Here is a 21,702-nt window from a genome sequence, read left to right on the forward strand (position 1 = left end):
TAGGCATGTGACAGCATTGGGCAAGGGAGCAAGGACCAGGCCAGCAGTGAGCCGAGGTCAGAGCTTCTGAGATACAGCACTTTGGGGAATGAACATTTCTGGGGGTTTTGTAAATACCTGGAGGTGTCCAATTATTATAGAAAAATGTATTTGAAGCTGAGGTGGCATGTTTGTGCGGTTGGCCTGGCTTCCTGTTCATGACTGCTCTGTTACATTCCTCCCTTCAGGAACGGAGGAAGATCGTCTTCCCATCTGTAAGCTCATTAGGATGTGCATACCAGTGGCCCCCATACCCACACACACCGGGCACGTTCCCCTCAGGGCCCCAGTCATGCTGGGGTCGCCCCTCACGCCCCACGGCTCGCGCACGCCCCCCAGAGCAGCTGCACCTATTAATATTAAAGTGGCTGCAGGTGCCGCTCCTCCACATGCCAGCCTCATCCTTCTCAGGGCGCTGGTTCCCTGCTTGAGCCCAGCGCATCCTGGGGAGGAGGGTAATGCAACGTGCTTATGAGATGAGAGAATGGGCTTCATTTCCAGGCGGGCTCCATTTTCAGTGAGGCTCTTTTCACTTCAGAAAATGGATGGAATCACCTTTTCATGAGTGTCTCAGCTCCCTCCCACCTCCAGACCCTGAGCTATTGCAGTGCTGGGCCCTTCAGAAACCTCCTCTTACATCACAGGTTGGACTAACCTCTCTGGCTGGGACAAGTCGGGGACTGGGCAGGCATCAGGGCACCCAGTGACATGGATCCTGGGCCTGTGCTGGGGACAGTGGCTGTTCCTCCATCCCTGCCCCTCCGGGATGGGTGTCCACACCACGGAAGGCCATTGCTGCCATAGTGGCCAGGGAGGGTCAAGGGCAGACCTGGCTCTTAAGCATCCAGCAAAGGGTGCAGCCTATCACACAGGTCCCATCCCAAGCCCCCTGGATCCAGGATGCCGTGGTAGATGGGTGTCAGGGAGAGGCCCTCCCTCTAAACACCAGTTTTGGGAGCCCAGGGGGACTGACCAAGGGTCAGGGGGCTCCAGTTCCAGACTGAGTTGGGACAGATGAACAGGACAGTGTGTAAATGCTGCTAAGGGTCAGGGAGAGTTCCCGGCCACAGAGGTTAAAGACACAACTTGGTTCTTTCCAAAGCTCAGCTCAGACCGTGTCTCTGGGTCACTGCTGACCTCACAGGCTTGGGTCCCGTCCTGTGAGCTCCGGAAGGGTGTTTGCAAGCTGGACACCCTGCCCTTCTTCTCCTCCTGCCTTGTTCAGCCTCGTGGGCCTGTGTCACTGGAAGCGCTCAGAGCATAGCTCAGCAGACCCCGTGGCTCTCAGCATCTCTGAACAATGAAGCCGGGGAGGGAGGAAAGGGATGGGGGGTGGTCAGGTGGGGCGTGGGGTTTGCAAAACAAGAACACACGCATTTGCCATTTACCAAGAAGTTTTTTTCCCTTTCTTTTCAAGCTGTTGTTTCCTCAAGGGAAAACTTTTATTTGTGTATGAGTAAAATGTGCTCTCTTAATGAATTGAAAGCAGAACAGGATGAGAGATTTTTGTCCCCGTGGCAAAGAACAAAGAAGGAGCTCATTGGCTGGCGGCAGCTGGCGTCGTCCCCACCCCTGGCCCCTAAACTTTCTCCCTGCCTTCTCCCCCCTTCCTAGCAGAGCTGAGACCTGAGAAGGGCCAGCCACGCGTCATCCCTGCCCCAGAGCCCTGGCTGGGAAAATGGCTGTGGCCAGGCCTGGCCTGCGGGAAACACCACACCCCTCCAGCGTGGAGAGCCTGAGGAGAGTTGGCTGGTGAGGGGCCATGGAGGCTGCAGTTTCTTGCTGGCTCGGATGACAGGAAAAAAGAGAGATGGAGGGAGGGATTCAGAGCGTTAGTTTGACCCCCTGGCATTCCCCTTCCCCTGCCAGGTGAGAAGTTGCCCCACTGTCTCTGGTCTTGGGGACAAAGCCTTGCTTTCTGGAAGCCCTCACCCTGAGTCTCAGGGAGGACTTCTTTCTAGAAGATTGATGGGAACAATGGCCAGGCCCCTTCCACCACCCTAGATCTCACCGATGCCTGCCCTTTCACTCCAGGAGGTGTGAACCGTTTCTTGACTTTCACCTCTCGTTTGGGGTTTGGGGGACAACGGCCTCGGTTTTGGAGTGTTGCAGGATCTGGGATAGCTTATCAACCACGTCTCTTTGCAACCTTGGTTGAGGTAGCTAGCTAGGGTTGGGCTTCATCTGTCTTCTGTGGCTCGGGTTTTCACCATGAGATAAACCTCAATGGCCAGAATGGCCTTTCCCTCAGCAGCTGCGGGGTCATCTGTCCCCAGTCTGCGGGGCCCTGGGAGAGGACCCTTTAGTCCAGGCAGAGAAGCCTCCTACGGGGAGAAGGTGGTGGTGGTCTCAGCCTCCACGCTCATGGAGGACCGCCGGGCGTGCCGGCAGGCGGACCACTGCCGGAGCCGCTCCTGGCTGAGGCAGCCTAGGTCCTTGAAGAGCTTGAAGAGGTCGCTGCGGAACTTGACGCCGATGAAGGCGTACAGGAAAGGGTTGACGCAGCAGCGGATGCAGGCCAGGCTGTAGGTGACATCGTAGGCGATGTTGAGCTGCTTGCTGAGTTCGCAGCTGGTGCCGCTGGTGATGTTGAAGTTGGCCACCGTCTGGGCCAGGACCACCCCGTTGTAGGGCAGCTGGAAGGCTACGAAGACCACGACCACGGCAATGATCACCTTGATGGCCTTGTTGCGCTCGAAGTTGCGGGCCTGGAGCAGGGTGCGGACAATGAGGAGGTAGCAGAAGCTCATGGCCACCAGGGGGATCAGAAAGCCTACCACCATCTGGGCCACCTGGATGGTGATCAGGGCCTCCACGTGCTCGGTGATGAGGGAGCACCGCAGCGCTTGCTCACTGCTGCTCTTCTGGATGCCGCTGTACAGCAGCTCCGGGGTGGAGAACACCACGGCCAGCACCCAGATACCCACGCAGGAGAGCTTGCTGATGAGAAGGACGCGGGCACGGTGGCGGTGGGCCGAGACGGCCTGGACGATGGCGACGTAGCGGTCAATGCTGATGCACAGGAGCAGGAGCATGCCGCTGAAGAAGCTTATCTTGTAGATGCCAAAGATGAGCTTACAAACGTGGACCCCGAAGACCCAGGACTTGGCCGCGCTGTACGCCCAGAAGGGAAGGGTCAGGAGGAAGAGGATGTCCGCCACGGCCAGGTTGAGCAGGTAGGTATCGGTCATGGTCTTGAGCCTCTTGAAGTAGATGTAGGTCAGCATGACCAGCCCGTTGCCCAGCAGGCCCATGAAGCAAATGATGGAGTACATGACCGGGAGGAACCAGGCTTTAAAGTTCCGCACGTCCTTCTTGAAGCACACGGACTCGTACAGCGTGTAGTCCACTGTGGTGTTGTCTCCGATGTAGTCGTCCGTGACCTCATCCTGGCACAGGCATACCTGTGGGGAAGGAACACGAGCCAGCTTAGCTGAGTGGGTCTAAATCTCACTGCTGTGGGACTGGCCAGAGCAGTGGTTTCAAGGTGCAGGTGGCATCACCTGCAAATTCTCGGACCCCATCTGAGACCCACTGAACCAGAATCTCAGGGGCTGGGGCCCAGGAATCTGTTTTTCTAAACTTTCCAGGTGATTCTTTCATTTGAAATCGGTGCTTCTCATATTTTAACATGCACATGAACTCGGGGATCTTGTTCAGATGATTTAGTAGGCCGGGGTGGAGCCTGGGATTCTGCCTTTCTCATAAGGAGCAAGTGTCTGATTTTGCCAACTCTTCTGAGAGACTTGACCTTACAGGTGTTAACAGTGGACTGGAAATAGTCTGGGCTTTGGGGCCAAATGAGCCTTGGGCTTGTTAAATACACTTCATTCTCCCTAAGCCTCAGTTTTCTCATCTGTGAAATGGAGATGAATACTATCTCCTCCACATGGTTGTTGTGAGGGTCCTAACTCGATTCTGGCATCATTTCGTCTCCATGGAGGTTTTATTTTGCCTGTTGGAAACTCCAGGAAAGTGGGATCATGTGTCTTTCTTTTTGAGCCTCCTTTGGAACCTGGTAGAAAGAACTTTCCAGGGGAGGGGGCCTACAAAAATACCCCAGTTTTTGAGGGAAAATCCACTTGGGCTAAGGTTGAGGAGGGCCCGGAGTGAGAAGAGAGGAAGGCAAAGCTCCATTAAGAGGCCAGAAAGCCCTGGTCTGGGGCAAGCTGCCGTGATCGTGGGTGGTGGGTGACCTGAAGACTTATGGATTCCTGTGGCCCAGGGCACAGCACCCAGCATGAGGCAGAAGCTCAGGGGATGCAGGCCCAAGTGGATGGCGGGGCCACGGCCTCGGCTGTGACTGAGTCCTCTCGGGCCCAGGAAGGAAGCACAGCCCTGTCTCCACCCTCCCTCCATCCCCCCACCCTCTCCCCCCACCTCTCTCCTCTATCTTCCTTGCTGTATCTTCTGGCAGATCCCAATCAGCAGGGCTCAGCTGCTCAGGGCTTTTCTTAGCCTATCTGCAGGGCAGGGTGAAGGTTCAGGCAGCCTGCTGTGATTTTATCAATGAACGAGGGCACTCGGGCTGGCTAAGCTGTGCAGGGCTGGGAGCTGGGCTGGAAGACTGCCTCAGGAAGCTCCTGGTCCCTCCTCTGGGAATGGGGCCCTGGGCAGCTCGACATGATGGATTTTCGTGCAATTGGGGAACTGGAGGGAGTGTAGAGATGAGGAAAGGGGGGCTCTTGGAGAAGCGATGTGGCTTGTTCAAGGTTGCTCAGCCAGAAGGGAAACCCAGTCTCCTGACTTCCCTGTATCCTGTCTCTTTCTCACTTCCAAATTCTGGATTCATCGCTATTCTGCTTGGGGACACGGTGAGGACCAAATCATGTCCAGGAGGTTTTTTTTGGGCATTGCTATCTCGAGAAGAAAAGTCAGTGGCAACCACTTTTCTCTTTTCTGGGCACGATTGCAGCCTGGGAGGCCTGGAAGAGGCTGGCTGCCCTTGGCCGCCCAGGATAATGCCCAAGGCCTCAGGTCTGGGGTTCCTGGACATAAGGGGGGCTCTGGGCCTTGGAGGGCAGTATACCCAGCCTCTGTGACCTGTGCTTCCCACCACCCCATTCTGCCTTCTCTTTCCCTGCTTAGTATCCGCCCCCTGTACCAGGGGCCACCAGGCTTGATGTGTCTCTGCGGCCCAAAGCCCCACCACATCCTGCCCCATCTGAGCCAACCCCATCCCCCCAGGTAAAGAGAAGAATGAGCCCAGCTGTCCCTTATCCCCTCCCCAGCCTTCCAGCCCCTCCGGAGTCCTGGAAACAGGGGAGAGAGAGGGGAGGGAGTGGTGCTGGGGAAGGGCGCCAAGCTGTGGGCTACAGCCCAAGCTCCAGGGGGCCTCTGGGATGGGGTTTTGGGAACAGTGCCCAACTTGGGGCCTGCCTCTGGCCGGAGCTCCTGGAAAGCTGCCCCTTTGGCCTCCAGACCTGGGGAAGAGCCAAATTCTGAAGCGCTGCCTCTCCAGCTCCTACCTCAGCCGCCCCCGCCCCCTCCAAGAGAGCTCGCAACCCCAGCAAATGGGGGAGAGTCGACTTCACGAGTTAGTTTCTTCTAACTCTGGCACTTGGTTGGGGCAGATTTTCTGTCTCCACAGCTGGGATTGAGACGCTGAAACCTGTAAACTGGGGATCTTTGCTCCTACAGAGTTATGGGCGCCTCTAAAGGATGTGCTCCCATCCTCCCTCCCCCCAGTGAGGCTCAGGCCAGTCTCTTTATTTCACAGAAGGGAACTGGGGCTTCGAGGGGAGCCTTTGGCCGAAGGGTGGGGGAGGGAGACAGGTTTGGGGCGATAGGATAGTTACCAGCCACCAAGCCACAGGTTCTTTTCTCAGCTCACATATGAAGCTTTACATGTGTGGGTGTGGACACATATGTGCAAAACCCAGTAACCTCACAGCCTTTGCTTTTTGCAAAGCAAAGAACTCTCTCCAAGAACTCAGGAGTCCACTTTTCTGTCTCCCGGATGGGGATATTGGAAGTGGGGTGGGGAAGGTGGGGTAACTTGCTTTCTCCCATGTTTTAATTGAAATGGAGTAAAGGAATGTCGGAGAACATCCTTGGCTTTCTAGGGTCACTCAGCAGATGGAGGGGGGGGGAGGTGGCCATCAGTTTAATGAATGACAGATTTGTGTCCGGGTCTATTTCTTTCCAGCATATGCCCAGCGTCTCCACCAGAACCCAGGGCTTGGGCGTCGGAAGGACCAGGCTTGGGGAGGGGCGTATGGGAGAGGGAACGGAGCTTTCCTTGGTGGGACACCTACCTGGAAAATGACGAGGAGGGCCACCACCAGCACGTTCTTCATTGGCTTCCCTGCAGGAGACAAGGTGAGAAAGTTATTGCTTGGCAGGGATGGCTCTTTGTTATGACAAATAGCCACAGAGCCAGGGGACTTTCATCACATTCTCCAGACACCATGTTTGAGAACATGAGAACCAGATTGTGCCTTGGAACACCTGGCCGGCTGCCCAGCCTCACTGTCCTTACCTCCTCTTCCTCCTCTTCCTCCTCCCCTGCATAAGGGGTCCCGGAAAGGAGCGGGATCGGAATGCAGGGCAGCCCCTCCCCTCTTCCTGGCTCTTCAGGGCCTCTTCTGGAATTGGAAAGTCCATCCTGGCCCAGACCACCCCTCAAGGCTGAATGGCAGGCTGAGGCCCCAGGCTCTCCCAAGGCCTGATGTGGGCCCTGGCTGCTCAGTCTTGCTTCGTGGCTGAGCCGAGGGCTGGACCTGGAACTTATTTTCTCCAAAGGCTGAGCAGGGGGGACAGTTCACAGGGTGATTTATATAGAAGTCGTATCTCACTGAACAGTCCGGGAGCTGTGCCCTCTTCACCTTTGTAGCCCCCCCTTCCCCTAACTGGACCAGACCACAGGAGAGAGTCAGTAACTGTGATGCCAGGAACGAATACAAGGCAGGACTTGTTGGCCCACCGCACCTCCAGTCTCAGGAGGGTCGGTAGACAAATGCTTGGGACCCTGCTTCTAGCACCTTCTGGAGGCTGGGGGCCTCCCTCCAGCAAACAAGGGGTTCTGCTTCCTAGATGCAACATCACAGGCCCAGCGAGTCTGTGTGCTTGGCCACAGCGCCACCTGCTGGAAATTTTCTGGCACGACACCCAAATTGCCATCGTGCTCCAGGGAGCGTGCCTAGGGCAGGGCTTCTGGGCTTGGGGGTGTCTTAGCGGAACGAAGAAGGACATCGAGCCACATAAATAAACAGGCATTTCTCCCAAGTTATACTGAACGCTACTGCTAGCTGCGTCTTCCTAAGGCATAGCTCTGATGCCAACCCCCACTCTGCCCTTTTCCTAAATTAGGACCTCTCTACCCAGCCCTAAGGACCTCTCTACCCAGCCCTAAGGACCTCTCTACCCAGCCCTAAGGATGACGCCCTGATGCTCAGAGTGGCAGTCAAGCCCTCCACTGTCTACTTGGACCTGCCTTTCTAGCTGTGTCTTCTATTTCTGGGGACAGGCATCCACTGTCCCATCGTCCCCAGCTTGCACCTGAGTATTTGCAGTCCTGGGTGGGAATGGATCTCTGTACAACATCACGGCTCCCCTCTCTCATCCCCCTTCCTTGCCAAATTAACCCGTGAGCCCCTGAGCTTGAGTCCACATCTCTACCCTTAAGCACACTCTCTTCGTAGTCCAATGAGCTGCCCATCCTCCATTGACTCATCTTGATGTGAAGCGCTCGAGGTTTCTTTAAACACATACACGTCTTTCGGTTACTCTAGAGAAAGCCCGCTCTGACTGTCAGTGAGAACTGAGAAACCTCAAGGTTTTGATGTCACAACGGTGAAATACGAGGAGCACGAGTTGTGTTTCTAGTTCACTCCATCAACTCCCTTTCCTGGCCCCGTCTCAGTCCTTTTGCCACTGGCTGGGGGAGGGGTAAGGAGGGTGGCTGGAGGATGTGTGTAGGTGAGGTCTCCTTCCAGGTGTGTTGGAGAGGGTCGTCGAGCAGGGATCTTCTAGGACCAGAGTAGGTCGTTTTCAAGAAAGGTGACCAAGCAGGACCTTAGGGGAACTCAGGTGTGTGGCAGAGGCGGCCTGGTCAACAGCCTTGACTCAATTTACTTCTATCTGTTACAAAGTCATAAAGTAACTCGCCTTGGGCAGCAGCTTGAGTGGGACCAGAGAAGTTGGGAATCTCAGGGGCTGAGGAGTGGTTGACTTATGTGTTGGGTATTTTCTGAGTTCTTGAGTTTCTAGTAATGATCACAACGAAAAGGAAATTCCCTAGAACTCCAACCTTAGCTCCCAGTGAGAGAAACTAGAGATTAGTAACTTTCCCAGAGTCACACAACCATCTGGTAGTGGAGCTGGGCTCTGAATCCATCTAATTTCAGAAACCACACTCCTAAATACTCTTCCATGCTGCCTCTCAGGCTTTATGTTCCTCTCCCTCCTAACATCCTGTGAGTTACCCCTTGTGAGTCTCATTCCATAGTCCAGAAAATAGAGGCTCAGAGAGGTTAAGCCACTTGTCTGGGGTCACACAGCTGCTAAGAGATGGATCTGAGATTTTCAAATGAGCTCTCATTACTTCATTTCTGTTGAGGCTGCTGGAGCCTCTAATCTCCATCCCACTGGAAGAGAGTGAGGATTGGTCACCCAGTTCTGCTGCTTCCATTTCCTAACATCTCAGATCTGGCCCCCCTTCTACCCCAACATAAGGCTTTGCTGCCACGGAGCTCCTCTGAAACACAGATCACGTTATTTAACTCACATAATTGAAAAAGAAAAATCTTCACTGGCTCCCCATTGCCTTCAGCAAAAAGCCCAAATTTTTAGCAGTCCCACATGGAATCTTAAAGATTGGCCCTTGCCTGTCCCTCCTGCCTCCCTTTCTCCCTTCCTCCTTGGCACGGCCAGGTTCTTTACACCCTCCTCAACTTGCTTCTTTCTTGTCTCTATTAGCTTTTGTCAGAGCTGACCAGCTGGGAGCCTGCAGGCTGAGTCCCCAGGATGTTCTGTTTGGCTACATGGAGTTTGCAAAAAATTCGATTTGGATACCTTTAGGTGGGGCTTGTACCCTTCTGAATCACTTCACTGCCCTCCACTTACTACATCTACTCCCATTCTCTCATTTACAATTGAGCCATTGAGTTTGCTATCCCTGACACATCCTGGGCCCCTTGCTCCTCGTTTTCTGGTTTGATAACTCCTACACGTCCTTCAAAACCCAACTTAAATGCTCCCCGACTCACATTCATTGTTCGTTTCTTTAGATTTCACAATCGCCCTGCTCTTAGCCCATCAGCACTCTCTCTCCCTTTCTTGCAGTGGCTTATTGACATATGTGTCTCTCCCCCACCAGACTGGTCCTGCCTGAATTCCTCCATAAATGGCAGTTGACCGAAAGTACCAAGCAAAGAGGAGAGATTTCCCAACAGCTCCCCGACGCTGCAGGGTTCCCCTCCTCCCCAGCCAGGCTCCCCAAAGGCCAGGAGGGATTGGCCCTGAATTTCTTTAGCATCCCCATCTGCCGCCATCTCTGGCCGAGCTGTGAGAGATGAGTATCTTAACAGCTCATTTTTCTCTTCTCTGCTTTGGAAAATTCTAACCGAAGTCTTAGGCCCCATTTCTTGAAGATGGGGAAGGTGTCTTGGGGCTGCTCATTCAAATCATGAAAAAGGCCAACTCAGCCCGGGTTCGGCGTTTTCATTTTGTGTAACAGAAACTTTGCCCCTCACCCACCTTGGGCTCCCTGCCAGGCTGACAAAGAGAGAGAAACAGATCCTTCGTGGCCCACCCGTCCTACCAACGGCCCCGGAGTCTGATCTGAGCAAATTGTCTCAGTGGTGTCCCCTCCTACCAGTATTTAGGGCTTGGCTAGCCGTTGGGGCTTTCTTGAATTGAGTGAAGCAGTAAGAACATCCCTTTTCCTGCACCGGAGGTTTCCTGCATTAAAGGGACCTCCCTCCCTGCATTAACGCCTGCGAGTCTAGCACCCCCAAACCTAGTCCTGGGAGGAGACCCCCCTGCCCCGTGCTGTGCTGGGGCTGCTCTCACGGGCTCATCGAGCCAGTGGTGTACATCTCTCTCCGACTCTGTGCTCAGTCATTTCATGGCTTGAAATCGGCTGACGGCTTGAAGTCAGCTATGGTGGAAGAATTTACACTATGGAAATTGGCGAGCAGTACACATCAGAGTCTGCTCCGGGGAGCCGGTTCTCTAGCCTTTACCAGCGCAGCACGGGGACCTGCTTGGTTTCCTTCACAGAGATCAAACCGAGAGGCAGGACTGGGGTCTCCAGGAGATGATGGCTGCATTCTGGGACTGTGGTTAGTGGGGCTGCTTGTCTGGGGAGTGGGATTAGAGGGCAGGCTGCTGGGAGGAGGGGAAGTTGGAAGAGATTTTTAAAAACTGAAATCAGAGTTCTTGATGCCATTCATTCACTCACTCATTCACTCCACAAACATTTTCTGCTCATACCCCCAAAGCACCTGGGAATCAGAGGTGCAAGAATCAGACCCTGGCTTCCAGGAGTTCTCAGTCGGTGTGTGGGACGGCCACTTTAGCCCTTAACAGCTGTTTGCTGGGTCCACCCAGGGTTCCGGGTGGGTGGAAAAAGCAGACATGAAGGCAAGAGGCTGTGGTGTGGTGGGTCGGGTTGTGAGGACAGCAGAGGGTGAACGGGAACCTTCACTTTTTAAAGCCAACCCCTTGTGGCTTTGAGGCTGCCGTGGTGCTTTGTTTGCTGGTGAGAACGAGCAGTCCAGGAACCTGGCCTTCGTAGCCTCAGCCGGGTCTGACTCCTCAGCTGAGATTTGTAAATGGGGTGTCTTGGAGCTAGATAAACACCCCCAGAACCTGCTCGGGGCTTCCCTTGGACTCCCTCTGGTTAAGACCGAGATTAGACCAGAGGATGGACTTTTGAAAGGGGTGAATCATCTTCCTGGGTAGAAAAAGTGATTAAGTGAGGCTGGGGGCTGTGCTGGAGGCCCTGGCTGTGACTTCTCCCAGCTGAAGGCTCCTTGTGGTCTCGTTTAGTGTTGCCCACCCAACATTTAACCAGCAGGAGGCAACAGCTTGCCCGTGGGATGTGCAGCAGAGAGAATAAGCACAGCTTGCATTGCGTTGTGCGTAGCGTCATTTACACAAGGCGCTCGCCTTTAATCTGCTCCTTGTTATAACCTTAAAAGAGCAGACATTCTCATCCCTGTTTAGCCTGGGAGAAAGATGGGAATCGGAGGGCGAGTGGAGGGTCCTGAGCCCTCCAAGGAGAATTTTCCCTGATGAAACAGGTCCCTGAGAGCCTCCCCCATCACCCCAGGCTGAGACAGAACAGGTGCTGTCCAGATTTCCACCAACCCCAGCCCTGCCGCCTTCTGCAGTCCCTACTGTTCTTGAAAGATGTGACCCCCTTTATCTTTCCTGGAACCAATGGTTAGCCCCTTCCCCAGGTCTGAAAGGTGCACTCTCCGTGCCTGGGAGAACAGGGTGGCAATCTCTGGGAGCAGCCATTGATTCCCAGCAAAGCCACCTCATCTCTCTGGGAGGCTCCCCTAGGCCTTCCACCCGCATCCTCCATCCCCATCCCACAAAGTCTGTCTGGGTATCCAAGTGACGCTGGTACTTCTCTCTCTCACACAGGGGAGGCTCACTCACCCGGGTCCATGACACTCTCGGCGGCTGAAACCACACAGGAAGATTGTGCCCGGCCTCTGTCTGGGGAGGAAGTGGTACAAGCCCCTTTTAAGCTGTGAGAGGAACCACCCTCTTCCCTGCCCCTCCCACCCCTGCTCCTCCCTCCAATCCGGCTTCACTAAGGGTCTGGACTCAGGTGCCTCCTGGGACCAAAGGGGTATGAGGGGTATGAGAAGGTGACAGAGAGTGACGGCCCACTCACCGGCCATAGGATCATGAATCATCGGGTCACTGACATTCAGAAAGCCCCCTGTGCAGGCTAGGGGCCCAGCCCAAGGCAGGGGAACAGGGGCCATTTACTGATTCGACAAATGTTTGTAGCTTAGTACCATGTGCCAGGGAGTCAGAGATAAGTGAGAGATGTACCCCCATCCTTCCTTCTCCCTGCTCAGTGTTACAAGGGACTACATTTGCCAAACTACTTTGCCCTCTGGGTTTTGGGTAGGCTTGGTCAATGGGAGGCACTGAGAGATGATGGAAGGTAGAAGGGGAGGGATGTGCCAGGATGTTTCTTTTCTCCTTCTTTCTTTTCTCTTCCCTCACCTCTTCTCTTCCTTTCCTTTTTTTTTTTTTATTTTGTTTTCTTTTTTTTTAAATTTAGTTTTAATTTTATATTGGAGTATAGTTGATTTACAATGTTGTGTTAGTTTCAGGTATACAGCAGATGATTCAGTTATACGTATACATACGTCCATTCTTTTTCAGATTCTTTTCCCAGATAAGTTATTACAGAAGATTGAGTTGAGTTTCCTGTGCTATACAGTAGGTCCTTGTTGATTATCTATTTTGTATATAGTAGTATGTATATGTTAATCCCTAACTCCTAGTTTATCCCTCCCCCTGCCTCCACCTTTCCCCTTTGGTAACCATAAGTTTGTTTTTCCTTTCCTTTTTTAATGACAACTTTATTGAGTTATAATTCACAAATAAACTCAACCTTTTAAGGTGTACCAGTCAGTTTTTTTTGGGGGGTGTTGTATATTCACAGAGTTGTGCAGCTGTCACCAAAATCAATTTTAGAACATTTTATTTTATTTTATTTATTTATTTTTTTAGTTTTTAAAAAATATTTATTTATTTATTTAGGTTGTGCTGGGTCTTAGTTGCGACACGTGGGATCTTTGTCGTGGCATGCGGGATTTTTTTTAGTTGTGGCATGTGGACTTTTAGTTGCAGCATGCAGACTCTTAGTTGTGGCATGCGGGATCTAGTTCCCCAACCTGGGATCGAACCCAGGTCCCCTGCATTGGGAGTGTGGAGTCTTACCCACTGGACCACCAGGGAAGCCCCTAGAACATTTAAAATCACTACCCCTTGTAACCCCCTCCTCTTCATTAGCAACGACTCCCCATATCCCCTCCAACCCCACCCCCAGCCCCTGGTAACAACAAATCTACTTTCTGTCTTTATAGATTTGCCTATTCTGGACACTTCACATAAATAGAATTATACTATATGTGGCCTTTGTGTCTGGCTTCTTTCACTTAGCATAATGTTTTCAAGGTTCTTCCATGTTGTAGTATATATCAATATTTCATTCCTTTTTATGGTCCAATAATGTTCCATTGTATGATATCCATACATTCCATTGTATGATATCCATACAAACAAAACTCCATTTGTTTATCCATCATCAGTTAGATATTTGGGTTGTTTCCACTTTTTGGCTATGATGAATAATGTGGCTAGGAGCATTCATATACAAGTTTTTGTGTGGACATATGCTTCTTTTTCTCTAGAATACACACCTAGGAGAAAATTGCCAGGTCATATGGTAACTACATGTTTAACATTTTGAGGAACTGTCAAACTTTTCCCAAAATGGTGTCACCATTTTACATTCCCATCAGCAATGTATGAAGTTTCCACATCCTCAACAACATTTGTTATTGTCTGGTTTTCTTTTTCTTTTGATTCTAGCCATCCTAGTTGGTGTTAAGTGGTTTTAATTTGCATTATCCTAATGACTAATGATAATGAGTACCTTTTCATGTGCTTATTGACCATTTATAAATTTTCTTTGGAGAAATGTCTATTTAAATCCTTTGTCCATTTTTAAATTGGTTTTTTTTTTATTGTTGAGTTGTAAGAGTTTTTTATATATTCTGGATACAAGTCCTTTATCAGATATATGATTTGTAAATATTTTCTCCAATTCTGTGGATTGCCTTCACTTTATTGATGGTGACCTCTGAAGCACAAAACTTTAAAATTTTGAGGTCAAATTATTTTTCTTTTGTCACTTGTGCTTTTTTGTGTCATATTTAACCATTGCTTAATTCATGTTCATGAAGATTTATTCTTATGTTTTCTTCTAAGAGTTTTATCTCTGACATTTAGCTTTGATTCATTTTGAGTATCGTGCATATTCCCTTCTATTCCTAGTTTGTTGGATTTTGTTAAATGCCTTTTCTATGTCCAATGAAATGATCATTTTCGTCCTTTATTCTATTAAATATGGTGTATAACAGAGATTGAGTTTTGTATGTTGAACCAACCTTAAATTCCTGGGATAAATCACTTGGTCATGGTGTATAATCTTTTTTTATATGTCGCTGGATTTGGCGAGGATTTTTGAATCTATATTCAGTGTGGATATTGGTCTATAGCTTTATTTTCTTGTGATTATTGTGGTTTTGGTATCAGGGTAACTCTAGTTGAAGGTTTGTCAATTTTGTAGATCTTTTCAATGTACCAACTTCTGGTTTTATTGATTTTCTCTATTTTTTTCCTATTCTCTATTTCACTTATTTCCATTCTACTGTTTGTTATTTCCTTCCTTCTGCTTGATTTAGGTTTAGTTTTCTCCTTTTGTCCTGATTTCTTAAGGTAAAAGGTTAGGTTCTTTACTTGAGATCGTTCTCCTTTTTTCTAGTATAGGCTTATTATAGCTGTAAATTTCTCTCTAAGCACTGCTTCAGCTTCATCCCATAGGTTTTTATATGCTGTGTTTTCATTTTCCTTCATCTCAAAGTATTTTCCAACTTCCCTTGTAAATTATTCTTTGACCCATTGGTTATTTAGGAGTGTTTTGTTTAATTTCCACATACTTGTGAATTCCTCAAATTTCCTTCTGTTTTTGATTGTGGTTAGAGAATGTATTTTGTATGATCTCAATTTTTAAAAATTTATTGAGATTTGTTTTATGTCCTAACATATGGTCTATCCTGGAAAATGTTCCATGTGCACCCAAGAAGAATGTGTATTCTGCTGTTGTTGGGTGAATATTCTATAGATAGCTGATAGGTCCAGTTGGTTCATAATATTCTTCTATTTTCTTATTGATCTACTGCCTAGTTGTTGTATCCATTATTTGAAGGTAGGGTATTAAGTCTCTGACTATGATTGTTCAACTGTGTATTTCTCTCTTCATTTCTGTCAATGTTTGCTTCATGTATTTTTGGTCTCTGTTGTTTAGATGCATATATGTTTATTTGTTATGACTTCTGGATAGATTGACCCTTTTATCATTATAACATATCCTTTGTCTCTATAAAAAATTTCTGTCTTAAAGTCTATTTTTTCTTCAGCATAGCCTTTCCAATATTTTTGGGGTGGGTTCTGTTTGCATATATTTTTCATCACTAGGGTATTTCTTTCCTCTCTTTGCTTCCAGTGGCATCTCCAGCCATGGCTACGTGTTTCTGATACCAGAGTCCATCAGCCGGCCCCTACCTCTGTGGTGCCAGCATCTGATGAGTAACCCCCACCTTGGCTCCAACTCCTGCCCTAGTTTCTGGGCTCTGGTAGCACTACCTTCTCCCTGTGTCTCTCCAGCTCTAGGGATGGTGGCCACTTCTTGCTGTTGTTAATCTCTGGTGGCCTCACCATCCCTTGTTTGACTTTTCAGCTCTTCTATCACTTGTATAACTGGCTCCCTATGTTAAATTCCTTTTGTCTGAAATATCTAGAGTGGGTCTTTTTTGCTTCCACCCTGACTGATAGAAGGTGATTCCTGTTCCCAAGGAGTTTAAGGTACAGTAGTCCCCCTTATCCATGGTTTTGCTTTCTGTGGTTACATTTATTCATGGTCAACCATGGTCTGAAGATATTAAATAGAAAATTCCAGAAATAAACAATTCATAAGTTTTAAATTGCATACAACTTTGAGTGGTGTGATGAAATCTTGCACTATCCTGCTCCGTCCCACCTGGGATTCCCAACCATTGACATTACTATGGCTCGATGATCCAGGATCACCTGAAGCAGATGATCCTCATTCTGATGATACCTCAATAGCAGTCTAACACTATGTTACAATGCCTGTGTCATTCCGCTTCATCTCATCACGTAGGCATTTTTTCATCTCACATCATAAGAGGGAGGGTAAGTACACTGCAATAAGATATTTTGAGAGAGAGAAAGAGAGAGAGAGGCCACTTTCACATAACTTTTATTACAGTATATTGCTATAATTGTTCTATTTTATTATTAGTTATTGTTATTGATCTCTTACCATGCTTAATTTATGAATTAAACTTTATCATAGGTATGTATGTATAGGAAAAAAAATAGTATGTATGATATATGAGTTTGGTAATATCCATGGTTTCAGGCATCCACTGGGGGTCTTGGAATATATTCCCCACAGATAAGGGGGGACTACTGTACAGAAGAAGTTAAGACTAGATTATATACCTGTTGCCTACAGTTATGACCAAGACCAAGCATGATGTGACGCTTTACCTAAAACAAGGAGAGGAAATCCATGATTGAATAGGGCTGGAAGACAGATGGACAAGTAGATAGAATAGTTTTTCTTCACCCCAGAGATTTGAAGAACATTCAGTTGGGATGTAGTGCAGTGAGCCTCGCTCTTAACCAGCTCCCTGTATGATCTTGGGTAAGTTACTTCCCCACTCTGGGCTGCAGTTTTCTCAAGTATGAAGTGAGGATATTGGATTGCCTAGGAGATACCTAAGCTTTGGCATCTGAGACTCTGAAGTGCAGAACTTTCTTGCGGCATCCTGTCTACTGCTTAACCACTCTCTGTTATTCCAAATTCCCCAAATGGAGGCATGGGAAGCCCTCATGGAACTGGAACTTTCCTTCCATTCTAAAGGTTTTGGCTGCTCCCATCATTGGCACTTGGGGCCTGCTTACTTTTAGGGATACAGGCAATCTCTTGAACTAGGTGGAAAAGACTCTTGGGGGGTTCCATCTGGGTAGGGCGCTGGTAAGGAAGGGCAGGGCAACTTCAGTTTGGAACTATTCCAGAAGCTTCCTCCTGAAGCCCTTTTCCATGTGCCAGATGCTTCTAAGAAAAATTGAGCTTAGAGGCAGAAGACATGTGTCCCACTCTTGCCTCTGCTAGAACTGACTATGTGACCTCAGGCAAGTCAATTCCTCTCTCTGATTCTTGGATGCCCACCTGAAAAGTAATGGGATTGGACCACATAATTTCCAGGCTCCCTTCTCAGGATAATCCTTGCTATCCTCAGGGATTTTCTTGGTTTTCTACCTAGTATAGGCCCCATAGAAGGTCCCAGATCAAGAGAGTCCACAGAATACAGGGCAGGACTGGAGAGCTTTGCGGTAGACGCGCCACGCTCTTAGGAGAGAAAGGGAGCATCCTGACTCTGATCCCCTCAGCAGCCTCGCCCTGTTGCTAAGCCGTGGTGCCCACCCCAGACCCTTTTCCTCCTCTCACTGTCCTTCTTTATCCCTCCAACACTGGCTGTGTGGACATTGCACACTTTGGGCTGGAGGCCTTCAGTTTCAGTTTCTTAGCTGGTCTCTGAGCAGGACAGTGGGGATTCCCTAGTATCTCTCAACACTGTGAGCTTACCCTCTGCATGTCAGCGTGCAGTTAGTAACTATTCACAGCCAATGCATCTCTCTGAGAGGGACGGTATAGGAGGAACCCAGTATCATTTTCCAAATTGCATCCCACCCTTCGAGGCCCAGGCAGGCCCACCTTCACTGCCCTCCCTCCTCTGAACTCTCATAGCACTTAACTTCAGGGACATTCAAATTGGCATTTATAACAACAGCATGGGAACTGTTTTCTATTCTAGAAGAGACTTTGTGCTTCTTGGAAACAAGATTGTGCTGTGTACTTTTTTGGTTAGTCTTTGCGTTGCCTCAAACAGTGCTGTGCTTTTAAAAATATATTTTTAATGTCGTTTGGTCTAGTTCAATAATGGGTCCCATAGGTGATATCCCTTGTCTCATCCCACTTGTTAAGAGCATGTGTTGCATGCCTAGCAAGAGACTTGAGACTGCTGCCTCTTTCCCTCTGGAGAATCTTTTAAAAAAATTTTTTATTAAAAAATTTTTTTATTGTCTGAAAAATCTTAAAAGTCAAAGCAGGGACTTTAGAAGTGAAGCCCCTTACCGATGCTCAGGGGCTGGTGTCTGTACAAAGGACCCGTCCACAAAGCAAATGCATTGTGCTTGCTTATATCTGGGGCATCTTTGGACCACTTGGTCTTTGGTCTTCCAAAGACTGATTGTCTTACAGAGATGGAGCCTGTTCCACTGAATACCTAACAATCAGATGCTTAAGGAACATTTGATTGATTGATGATGTGACGTCAACCTTTTCCTAAGATGACACTACTTCCTCCACCTCTCTCTTGGGGATTCCTTTTTTCTTTTTAAATTTACATTGTTAGGAGCTGACTGCAGATCCTGGTCTCAGCACCAGCTTGAATAAGACCTGTATCATGGCAGAGCGGAGAATAACTTGCTCCCAGCGAATAGACCCTAGGACCCTTGTTTTGCTTCTGACTTTGCTTCATTCATTCATTCATACAAACAACAAGTATTTGATGAACACTTACGTTCCAGGCACGGTACTGGACTCTACAGATACAAAGATGAACACCCGTGGTCCCTGACCTTGTCAAGCTCACATGGAGCATGTGAATGGGTGTATCAGTCAGCTCGAGCTGCCACAGTAAAATACCACAGGCTGGGTAGCTGTGGTTCTCACAGTTCTAGAGCCTAGAAATCGCAGATCAAGGTCCCACAGGGTCAGCATCTCTTCCTTGCTTGCAGATGGGTATCTTCTCACTATGTCCTTACATGGCCTCTTCTCAGAGTGTACAAGGCAGGGAGGGAAAGAGAGAGAGACAGAGACAGAGACAGAGAGACAGACACAGAGAGACAGACACAGAGAGAGAAAGATTTCTGGTATCTCTTCTTATATGGACATTAACCCTATTGGGTTATGGCCCCACTCTTAGGAGTTTATTTAACCTATTTATTTCCTTAGAGGCCCCATCTCCAAATGCAACCACACTGAGGGTTAGGGCTTCAACATATGAATCTGAACGGGGATTCAAACCCCATTGGGGGGAAACATTCACTCCATAACAGTGGGGGAGATGGAAAAATAAAGAGGCGATTACCCATAAGCATTAAAAGTATAACAACAGGCATGGAAATGTATACACTAAATTCAAGATGGGAAGGAAGAGGGTGCAGGTGGAGAGGGATTTTCAGGAGCTTGAGCTGCGTTGGTAATGTCTGGCTTGTGGTGGACAAACGTCTCATTGTATTGTTCTTTATACCTTTATGAAGTCAATATTTCATAATATTTAAAAAATAACAGAAGACAAAATTATAGTACAATATAGTAAGAGCTAACTAATGGGGGTGGGGTGGGGAGTGGCAAGCCCAACATGCCATGGGAGCACATAGAAGGGAGTCAGGAAGGCTATGGAAAAAGTGGCATCTGAGGGGAGCAGGGGTGGCTCAGACAGAGGGAGGAAAGTAACGGTGAGAGGTCAGCGGCAAGTGCCAAGGCCAGAAGTCTTGCCTGGCACACTTTGAACAGGATGTTCACTTTTTCAGAATCATTCAATTTGGGAGTTCAGGAATGGGGAGAGTCGCAATGTGTAACTTGGCCTCCTTGCAGGGGAGATGCTGCCTGTGGGCCAGGTTTCTGACCTTTGTTACTTGTGCAGTGTGGTCTGTTTGTGTTTGGCACACGAGGTATGTTTTGCTTTGGCTGTGTCTTTGGAGTGAATCTCTCTCTGCTATCGTGACATGTGAGACAGATGGTGTGCAATGTTTTTCCCATAGTTGACTACTCCCCACTACTCTACCTTTTCATTTGTCCACCTGTCCATTCACTGGTCCATCCATTCATCCAGTATCCATTTACTGAGTATCTACTCTGCCAGGTATTGGGTCAAGTGCTAGGACTTTGAAGACCCAATAAACCATGGTCAGTTAATGACCAAAGAATGTGTCAATTAATGGAAGACAATGTCTCCACATTTGTGTGGGGCTTTCACGTTTCCAAGCACTTTCTTATATCTTATGACATTCAACTCTCAGGGTTTCTCAGTTTGGTAGGTTTCAATTTTCTGACAGAGGAAACTGAGACTTCAAAGAGAAGAAGTGTCTTGATCTTTGACTCCAAGCTAAGGGGTTTTTCCCACCATGCCAGGCTAACATGAGGCATGACATAAAGGGCTCGGGCCACTCTTGGAAAAAATGTTCTCTGACCAGGCTTCCTGCCCACTGCCCTGTTCTCTGAGAATGTGCGCACTGCCTTTGGGGAAGTCCTGCCCATGAGCAAAGGTTTCTGAGAAGGAGCAGGGAACAGGACCTGGAAGAAACTTTTATAGTCATTCACTCCATCCATCCACAGATGACCTGGTGACCTTGAGGATAAAGAAAAACTTAGCCTACCATAACCTCAGCCCCGCTGTTATCATAAGAAAGAACAGGGTAAGTCTTGAACAGGGCAAGGAAGAACAGAGATCTCCTGTAGGAGGTCTAATCTGGAGAGACCCAAGAGAAAGAAGCAGACCCAGAGTCCACTGACGTAGCCTATGGTGCAGATGGAGCCCTGGTCCAAGTACCAATTTCTTGGCCCAACCCAGAGTGTCCTACAGTTTCCGGTCCCTCTGGGCTTGTAATTCAATGGGCAAAGTCCAAGATCATACCCCTTATACTCCTGCCCTCATCTCTGTTTTATTTCACTTGGAAACAGTCTGTCCCCATGTGAAGCCAAGGAGTGTGAGTTTCCACCAGTGCTGGGTAACCCAACAGGCAGATTTAGGATAGATTTAGAGCCCCAGAGCCAGACAAGGGGCACCCCCAAATTTGAGAGAGTTTTTGCTTTGCCCTCACCTAGAAGTTTGTAATCAGAAAAATCTAAAAAAGAAGTTCTTTTAATTTCAGCATATGTATACATTTTGTGTTGGTTGGCCGGCCAGTCTCAGGAATTATATTTGGAGAGAGACAATAATCTTTTTAGGGTTGAGGGCCTTTGAAGGTCGTGATCAGGGCTCAGGCCACCAAGAGGGAAAGGACCAGCAGGTGAGAGGTGAGGGGTTATCCGGCTGCAGGGAGGAAAGAGACCTCTCTCCAGGAGGAAGAAAAGGGACGGAGGCTGGCGGGAAGCCTCAGGTCACCCTGACACCTGTTGCCACGGCCCGGTGGTGGTTTCCTGCCACTTGTCAGGATGTGCCTACACAGAGAGCACAACGACAAGAAGATGCTTCCTGTTTTGCTGCGTGGTTCATTGTTGGGCATCGAGAGGCAGGGTTTATAGGTCTGTGTTTTGCACGTCGCCAGGTTCCCTGAGGGAAGGGGTGGGGACAGGTGAAAGGGAAAGCAGGGGGGCAGTTTATTCTTCCAGAATTGCTCAGTGGAACCTCGTGCCATTCTAGTTTCGGCCCCCTAGAGGGTGGGGCTGGCCACACTGTCCTACTGGCCCCAACAGCTCCAAGCCCGAGCCCCTGTGTGTGGCTGAGAGTTGCCAAGAATCCCCTGTGGTTCCTTTTGTCCCTTAGTGAAACACGGTGTTGACTTTTGTGGTGATCCTTGTCTTGGCAGGTGGCGAGGGCGACCAGAAACTTGGACTGAAATAACCTATGCAGTGAAAGCAGGGGCGGGGAAGTGATGTCTGGTCTCCTGACAAGTGATGAGTGAGAAATTCAGCGTGCCCACTCCCCACCCCCCAAGACTGGGCCCACCATCGGGCCAGTCCTGCATGTTTCACAGCTGAGTTTGTACACTGTAGGTATTAGAAAGCCCAGGTGGCTTTAT

At 49.1% G+C, this 21,702-nt stretch overlaps 1 protein-coding gene and 1 long non-coding RNA gene across 3 annotated transcripts in view; one reads left to right on the forward strand and one right to left on the reverse strand.

Moving 5' to 3' along the window:
- On the reverse strand, positions 1–21,281 carry CCR7 (C-C motif chemokine receptor 7). Its single transcript, XM_082442525.1, has 3 exons — positions 11,653–21,281; positions 6,297–6,346; positions 1–3,443 (listed from the first exon to the last, which is right to left on the reverse strand). The coding sequence occupies exons 1-3, from the start codon at positions 11,660–11,662 to the stop codon at positions 2,364–2,366; spliced, it is 1,140 nt and encodes a 379-aa protein (XP_082298651.1). The 5' UTR covers positions 11,663–21,281; the 3' UTR covers positions 1–2,363.
- Positions 3,083–21,702, forward strand: part of LOC309650794 — a 26,351-nt gene continuing 7,731 nt past the window's right edge. Inside the window, exons 1-2 of one of the 2 annotated variants that reach the window (XR_014257736.1) lie at positions 3,083–3,215; positions 6,188–6,360. This is a non-coding gene — a long non-coding RNA (uncharacterized lncRNA). Of the gene's footprint in view, positions 3,216–5,349; positions 6,361–21,702 lie in introns of those variants that run through there. The other variant, XR_014257737.1, reaches the window with a different exon arrangement.

This window comes from Balaenoptera physalus, assembly GCF_965194825.1.
Source record: "Balaenoptera physalus genome assembly, chromosome: 20".
In the NCBI taxonomy this organism is placed as follows: domain Eukaryota; kingdom Metazoa; phylum Chordata; class Mammalia; order Artiodactyla; family Balaenopteridae; genus Balaenoptera; species Balaenoptera physalus.

Coding starts and splice junctions, on each gene's coding strand:
- CCR7 (XM_082442525.1), bottom strand. Junction 3,444..6,296: donor CCCTCCTCGTCATTTTCCAG/GTAGGTGTCCCA, acceptor CCTTCCCCACAG/GTATGCCTGTGCCAGGATGA.